This window comes from Montipora capricornis, chromosome 12 (assembly GCF_036669925.1).
Source record: "Montipora capricornis isolate CH-2021 chromosome 12, ASM3666992v2, whole genome shotgun sequence".
NCBI classification, from domain to species: Eukaryota; Metazoa; Cnidaria; class Anthozoa; order Scleractinia; family Acroporidae; genus Montipora; species Montipora capricornis.
The window spans coordinates 10965757-10974026 of NC_090894.1; the positions used below are offsets into that span (position 1 = coordinate 10965757).

Genomic DNA, 8270 nt, shown 5'->3' on the forward strand with positions numbered 1-8270 from the left:
CATTTTAAAACGGTTAGCTTTCAATAACTGTGTGACTCGCAGTCATGACTCGCAGCCATGACTCGCATGGCTCGCTGGCTCGCACATTGGCAAAACTCTTTATCTACAGACTATTGCAAGTCAGCAAAGTTCGTTGTTCTAAGGGAGCGTTCACAAAAACTTGTTGGGTGGGGTTGGGGGGGGGGGAGTGGACTGATGACAAAAAAAAATTAGAGGTAAAAAGGAGGGTGTTTGCAAAATATGAAAACAAAAACACAATAGGCCATTTTCAAAATATCAAATATTCAATGTGATAGGGAGGCAGTGAGGACAAAAACAATAGAAACAAGTTGCAATGAATGTGAATGTGAAAAATATTTGCATATCATCCACTTTCCTTTGTCTTTGTCCTCTAAACCTCTCTTTCAAACTGAATTTTAATATATTGAAAAAGGCCTATTTAACAAAATATAAAATTAAAAAGTGTAAAATGGGGTTGACAGGCCTACATGACTCCCTTGTACGTCTGGTTTCCTTTTCATTTGTCATAATTTTGCTATCTCAAGTACATATTTGAATGGACGCCTCTCTTGGGCAATTCCAGTAAGATCTCATTTAGCAATGGTATTTTTGTTCTATGAGACTTTAGATTTGGACCATCATAACGCTGTGTGATATTTTTCTTCCAAGAAAATAGTTTGTCTTGATGATATATTTTTAGTTTCTTGGTGTTAATTTTCTCTGCAGCAGGCCAGGGTTTTCGTTAGAGGGCGGAGGCCGGACGTTTCGTCCGGCGGTTTCCCATTCCATGTCCGGTAATTTGATGCCAATATTTGAGAGGTTTGTTTTATTTTTATTAAATGTATCTTTTACTTAATTTTGTAAAGAGAATTTGAGTGACCTCCAGCCTTGCCTGGGAAACTGATTCTTGGGTTCCAGAATCACTGGAAATAGTGTAGGTAGCTAGGTAGCTCATGCAAATTTCATGCTCAAATTTCCCGAGTATCATCACACGATCTTTAACTTAAGGAAAACAAATGGTACAAGTCTTTTCTTGAATCTTAGCCTTTTCAGTTCCAGTAACCTGCGTTGCAAGCGTTTCTGTGCGTTTTCATTAATTTGACTGTGCAAAAAATGTGTCGCCCCACTTTTCATGCAGCCAGAATATTGAAAATCTTGCGTGTTCTCCCACAGAAGCGCTTGTTATACAGGCTATGGTTTTGGTTTTTCTAACAAAAGGGCAGAGCAAGTAAAACAATAAAATTAAGGTTTTTTTTCCCTGAAACTACTGGTACCCTATGCAAGAATCATGATTTTTTTTTAAATGCCAAGGGTAAAGTGTTGCTTGCTTTAATACTTGCCCCTTGACTGCATTTTCCATGATAACCTTTTCCTAAATTATATTACTAATAATCTTTAGTGGGGACATACTTTTTTAGTGAGTGAGTAATCCCATTGAACCCAGGAGTTCCCCATTGATGAGTAAAATCGTCTGGCGTTAGACAGAGTAAAATAGTCTGGCCGGTTTGGACGTCAAAGGGTTAACCGACCTCTCAAAAAATTAGGCTTGCATGTTTTTCCTTGAAAGTTGCTCTTGAGTTTCAGGACACTATAATCATAGCAACCAATAAATATTCTTGAAAGGACACATTTTATTACATAACTATTTAAAATTATTAATTGCCATATTACAAAAACCCTAAAATTAATAGTAACATATCTTCAATACTAAAAAATAGTTGCCTTAATTTCTAGTTCACTATATACAAATTTAAAACATTAAAAGACATGTTAACTAACCTTTTTATTCTTTACCATTTTTGCAGCTTACTAACATGAACACACGCAGAGGTACACGTAACAACCCAAAGTCAATAATAATTTTGCTTCAGTCTCAGGACTGAAAAAAGCAACATTTCACTTTAGCTGAACTTCTGTTGTTGTTTTAATAAGACGTTTTCAGTGATAACCTGTCAGACCTAAAATATGATTTATCGAGTCAAACATGCTTAGCTCAGACAAGTACAGAACCATTATTATCAACAATTCACTGAAGTGGAGGTGGCCAGTAGTGGATATTTACTGAGCTGTGAAGGAGCAAGGTATATAGTGTAAATAGTGTACACTAAAACAGTGAGATAATATAGCACAAAAAGCAGCAATTACAATATTGTTGGGCACAAATCCCACATGAGTTGCTCGGAGGTGGAGAGCAAAGTTTGAGTTGCCCATCAGCAATTGCGCACAAAAATGCTATCCACTGTTTCACTATATACTTAAAACAAATTATTTATATCAAAAGTAAAGAATCTAAGGCCAGCATTTCTATAAAATTCTAGTAATATTCTCCGCAAAGGTTGTGACGTTTTCATACACTAACAAAGATCCTCACATTTTAAATGATGTAAAAACATCAAGACTTAAATAAAGCACTACAAATGTACAGCCATACTTTAAATTGTTGGTCGTTAAAAGTAACCATTAACACATCCTATTTCATTGTATGGCCATTTTTCCAAAATCCAATACGTTAATTTTTGAATACCGAGTCTGGTTTTGAGACTTTCAAAAGTACTTTGCACATCTTGCGGTTTAACCCAAAATAAGTCAACACCAAGCTAGTCAACATTAAGCCAGTTCAAGCTGTTTTTCACGGTTTCGGGCAAGTCTAAGAATTACTGTGACAGTTGCAAATGTGGCAGCATTGGTTGGAAATGCACGGAGAACGGTTGCAGTCATTCCCTGAGAAAATGCTCGTAGACCTCCTGTTCTGTATGTCTTTTTAATGCAATCCACCAGACTGTGGTATCTTCGATCTTTGCCATCACCATCAGCCTGAATTCTTGACTTTATAACGTCTATAGGATACATAAAAACCCAGGATGCTATACCACTAATGCCTCCAGCAAAAAGTACTCCTAGTGGACCTACACAATCAACGCTAGAGCCATGAGGGGTCATTGCAGCACATAATACTTCAAATGTTCCAAAGTAGATAGCAAAGCTGGGGATTTCTCGAATAACAGTTATTGTCATGCCCTTGTAACAGCCTCTTAATCCACCTTGGCGGAAAATCTTCTGCAAGCAATCCAGTGATCCATGGTACTTTTCATGAGCCTTCAGCTGTGATTGTTGAACTTGCACACGTGTTTTTGCTAACTCAAGCGGGCAACAGACAATAGACTGAACTGCTCCTGCAATTCCACCTGCAATGCAATGACTTGACAATCCTGGCTCCAAGATTCGCAGAACATTACCTTGGACACCAAAAATGATAGCATTTATGAGGCCTACTCCAGCCATGGGTGACAACATGCCCTTGTACAAACCAAATACCTTTGAGCAAAAAGAAAAATAATGAGCAAATACATGTAGTTCTGTTGGCAGTAATGAGACAACCATGCCGGAGGTGGGTGGTTGGAACTCTAGCTAAACCAACAGTCATGGTTTTAAAAGGATGAGGATGAAGGAGAAATAATTTACTTCCTTCATGATAATCCAGAATTGAATTTCTTTTTACTAGCTTGACCTACAGTCAACTCCACATAACTCATACCTTCAAAGGAAATTGAAAAGCAGCAACCTTTATGAAGATACAGGCATTAAAAGTTGAATGTACCCTAAACCAACGAAACCTGAACTAGACTGGCACCTTTTGTGGTGTAATGCAAAAAAGGACAAAGATTACAGGGCTGCTTCAAAGTAATATAAATGTTTTGTATTGCAGTACACTGTTTGTTTATCATGTACTGACAGACACGGTTTGAGTTATCAGGGGTAGAATGACCCAAAGGGAAATGAAAATTGCTTCAAGTTAGTGGGAAGTTCACGTTATCAAGGCTTCAGGTTACCAAGGGTAAAATTGCAGTAAATGTATAACAGACATCCAAGGGAAATTGATTTTGGTTCGATTTTGCACAAGGTTCGAGATAGTGAGGGCTCGAATCATTGGGGGTTGACTGTACAGTAAAACAAACTTTTGATATAATTTCAGTAAGCAATGTTCAACTTTTATTTTGAATTGTCACTGTGAAGAGAAACAAAAAAGTGATATTTGGACCAAAAGATTATTTCCAGGTTTTAACAATTCAAATGAATAGAATTAATAATTATTATTTATAAAAATTATTATTAACTACAAAAAGGGGTTTACTTTCTATGGAAACTGTGGTGCTGCACAGAAAAAGGTTTTCTTGATCAACAGAGCTGATATGGTAAATTAACCACCATAGAGAAATTTTAAAGCTCACATTTCAAGCCTAAGCTCTTCAACAGAGTGAAGGCCTAATGCTCTGATGAAGGGCTAACACTTGAATAATCTGCTTTCAAATTTCTTTACAGTGTTTAATTTACCATATCAACTCAATTGATAAAACCATTTCCAAAATTAATTGTTTAACTAATAATATTGTTAATATCATTCAAAAGCAGGGTGACTGTGCCTCACGTTATTTATTTTCTCAATCTTTGCTGCAAATTAAGGGTGCATTCAATTGATGCTATTCTGGAATAAGAATATGTAGAGTGATGATTTCAAATCGTATGTCTGGCATTTGAAAGTACCAAAGATAATAATTTATGGATTTGTTTAACATAGCATTTTAGAACGTACTGTACTTGACAATTTAAATGTGAATCTCTGTAAAAACAAAAGGATTTCCAACTTCTATTCCGTGTATTCCTATTCCAGACTAGAGTCAATCGAATGCATCATAATTTGCACTCTTGAGCTTCCATATTTGTAAGACAAAAGGATCTCTGCACTGTCATTGGCTCTGTGTATGGGCACACCTCCAACACACCCACAAAGATACGTGCCTGAATGTTAATGAGTTGACGTACGTTTACAACACGCTTTCGTTGTCAATATATGCCACTTATGCCCATAATATCTACATTCGACCGAAAGGCACGGTATGGTCATATCTTTAATACTCGTCGCCAAATGCAAGTTAAAAATCCTACAATGAATGATTGTTCTAGAGTTCGTAATTGAAGATTCCATTTCTTCCTTGCCTTGGGGTATTCCCGCCTTTCAACACTAAATTTCTTAGAATATTTGCAATCAAGAGAGTTAAGTCACTGAACAGCGAAAAATTCAACAAGAATACAAACAACAAAAACGTTGCATTAAATTGTACGGCAAAGATTACTTGGAATTATTAAAAATACCTGAAAACACAACTGGTGTTATCGCAATAAATGCTTCAAATATTTTTATGCCTTAAATATTAAATATAATTAAGCTTCTTAACAAAAGTTCACGAGTAGAAGACCGCCATCAAAATAGTAGTTTTAATTGTGGAACAGTAAAAGAAACATCACGTAAAACTAAATAGTCTCACCGTTTCCTGTTTTATTATTTGCGCAAAACAGTTTACGGTTCCAGTGTATCGCTTCGTGGCTTGTGTCTGTAGGCGGACCTGCGCGCAAGACATGAACACCAAAGCACTTTACCATAACCAATCTAATAGAGAAACCTGCTTCGAAAAAACAGAATGAAAGCACTCTTGGCTGGCCTTTGCAGCTACGAGTTGAAGCTGTGTCACATTTACCAAAGCAAAGAGCAAGGTTTATGGATGTTACCATTATGACCGGACGCCGTACTTCGCTCTCGTACTATCAAATTAGTTTTCTCAAGCACGTATTTCTTCCTACCTTCACGGTATCGAAAGGATGCCCGACTACAATTCCAGACAATCCTAAATTTAAAAAAAAAGGGACATTTATAAACTTCAACGTGTTTTTGTTTCCAGCTGAGAACAAATTGTCAACTCTTTAATTTAACATAAACTTGAAACGTGTTGATCATACCTCCAAAATAACCCGCCACGAAGTCCAGTGCCATGGAGAAAGTGCAAGCAGAACAACGAAAGCACCAAGCGATAAACTAGCGATGCCCTCCTTTCAATACGACAGGGTAATTAAATCGCAAATAGTTCGGAACGTCACACATCGTCACTGTTCCACCGGTCAGCGACCCTTCTTCGTTCGCACCGTCTTGTACTCACGTTATACACGACTTGTAAACAGAAACAAAGCCAGAAAAGCCCGCCGGCATTCCACGTGAACCAATTACGGGCAAGATTGCCTGCACGTGAAGCCAAGACACTGCGTGGGCGATTACGCGCGTGATGGTCACATGTTCTGAAATTTTAAATAATAAATCTATAACCTGCTTACACTTTTGACGCTTATCAATTTTAAGAAATCTGCAACTAAGCTTAAATTTCTGTTCATTTGCGTATTCACCAAAAAGCAAATTTCTATTATGACCTACTTCTAAAGGCAAGGCGGTGCCAAACGGCGCAATTAAAGGAGTTGCGCGGTTGCTTGCTGTTTGATCAGAAGCAGATTGACCGACCCTCCCTAAATGATCTCAGTTTTGAAATCAAGGGCCTTTCATTTTACGAAAAACGGAACAACTAGACTCACGGGCGTTGCAGCCTTTAAGCCAGTAAGCCTGGGTTTACAAGCGTTTGGACACAATTATCCGAACATTTTCCACGTTGAACGATTTCTCTTTTGATTTCGCTTTTTCATGTAGGAAAAGACCAAGAAAGCAAATTTATGAGTTTATTTTATCTCGCGTGGTTGTTTCAGCCCTTTACCCAAACGTATTAAATGCGGCACTCACACCATTCTCCTTACAATGCCGGTTTCAACGGCCATCCCGGAATCGCGGAACGCTCCTTCAGTTCGATGCACGGAGTAAAAAACTACCTCGAACCTACTTGCGTGCCACCATGAAAACAAAACACTTTTCTCTTTTTGAAAGGTAGTGGAAGACTGGTCTAGGATACTGAAACAATCGTTAGAGCATAAGTGCGGCATTACTGCAAGTGTTAAAAAATGTAAGAGGCGCTTTTATCACTGAACATCTGCTCATGTACGCGCGTGGAAAAATGCCAGCTGGTTTCGCTGACATAGCAGGCATTGCAGCCAATATCCTTCAAAAAAATATTTTTCCAGTCCATCCAGTTGAAAATATATTTAATCGTTACCTCAAATTTACCCTTCAAGAGTGTAATCCCCCGGTTTCCGTCTCGGACACCACACGTACCTTTTACTTTAAATTACCTTACATTAGACCTTTTTCTATTATCACGCAAAAAAGTTTCGACACTTTGTTAAACGTTATCGTAACAGCATTGATGTTAAGTTAGTTTTCTCATCCTTTAAAATCGGTAACATGTTTGGTGTAAAAGATCCTGTCCCTCGTGGGCTCCGCGCGGGTGTGGTATACAAGTTCTCGTGTGCGGGCTGTAATGCCTGCTATGTCAGCGAAACCACTCGGCATTTTTCCACGCGCGTACATGAGCACACGTTCATTGATAGGGCCTCTCACATTGTCATAAAAGAGGCTATTCATATTCAGTGGAAAAAACCTACACTAAATCATCAACTTTATCATGGCAATCTAAAACTTTCTTTGTAATATTTTACATTGTCATGATTCCTTTTGTTCTTGTAGTTTATTAGCAGTTTGCGCACACTATATTTTTAACTTTGTACTTTGTAACTCAAACTAAAGATGACGGAAGATTCTGTTGAAACATGAATTTTTAAAAAGAGGTTGTGTTATTTGCTAAAATCAATAGTTGCTGGAGTCGTATACTGTAAGCCCGTGTGGGGCACATGTTCCCCAGCTCTATACGGCCAGCTAGAACACATCAGAGGGCGGTAAGGACAATTTACTATTTACCCAGACTTCAAAAAGCAAATTGGAAACTCTTGGAATACATTTATAAAAGATGAATATTAACTTTGATGCATGACGTTTTTCATGGAATAGTTTCCAGCAGATTTAGGGAAACTATTCACAAAATCAATAACAGGACAAAAATACTGTCTTTATATGATCAGACCGCAAACAGAAATTGAAAGAACATCAATCAGTACTAGTTATCGCGGACCTTCGAGCTGGAACGCACTTCCAGGTCAGACAAAGGAATGCCACAGTCGAGAAATATTTAAAAGGAAACTGAAAAACACTCATTGCTCATTGAAAATATTTCATACAGAAAAGACGCTGCTGTAGAAACAAACAAAAACAGTGACTTTTATACTTTTTAAACTTTGACGTAATTTTATATTTTGCATTTTAAGATTTTTTAGGTTTTAGAATTTTAGTAGTATTTTTAGTTGGCGGGTCCATATCAGCTTAATAAGTTGCCCAGTTTTTTCTGACCCGCCTCAACAAATAAATTTATGTAATATGTATGTAGGTATGTCTGTATTTATGTATGCCCATAAAAATTTAACCTTTAATTTACATCATTTGCACTGCA

At 37.5% G+C, this 8270-nt stretch overlaps 1 protein-coding gene across 1 annotated transcript; it reads right to left on the reverse strand.

Annotated features, from left to right (window-relative positions):
* Nucleotides 1-1612: 1612 nt before the first annotated feature.
* On the reverse strand, nucleotides 1613-6032 carry LOC138025940 (mitochondrial basic amino acids transporter-like). Its single transcript, XM_068873083.1, has 4 exons — nucleotides 5794-6032; nucleotides 5638-5681; nucleotides 5325-5402; nucleotides 1613-3315 (listed from the first exon to the last, which is right to left on the reverse strand). The coding sequence occupies exons 1-4, from the start codon at nucleotides 5825-5827 to the stop codon at nucleotides 2608-2610; spliced, it is 864 nt and encodes a 287-aa protein (XP_068729184.1). The 5' UTR covers nucleotides 5828-6032; the 3' UTR covers nucleotides 1613-2607.
* Between the last annotated feature and the right edge of the window lie 2238 nt (nucleotides 6033-8270).

Bases quoted from the DNA above. Each gene is read 5' to 3' on its own strand.
- LOC138025940 (XM_068873083.1), bottom strand. From the start codon at position 5,827: ATGGCACTGGACTTCGTGGCGGGTTATTTTGGAG. The intron at 5,682-5,793 runs GTATGATCAACA...TTTTAAATTTAG, and splicing joins CGTGGCGGGTTATTTTGGAG to GATTGTCTGGAATTGTAGTC. The intron at 3,316-5,324 runs GTGAGACTATTT...TTTTGCTCAAAG, and splicing joins AAATAATAAAACAGGAAACG to GTATTTGGTTTGTACAAGGG.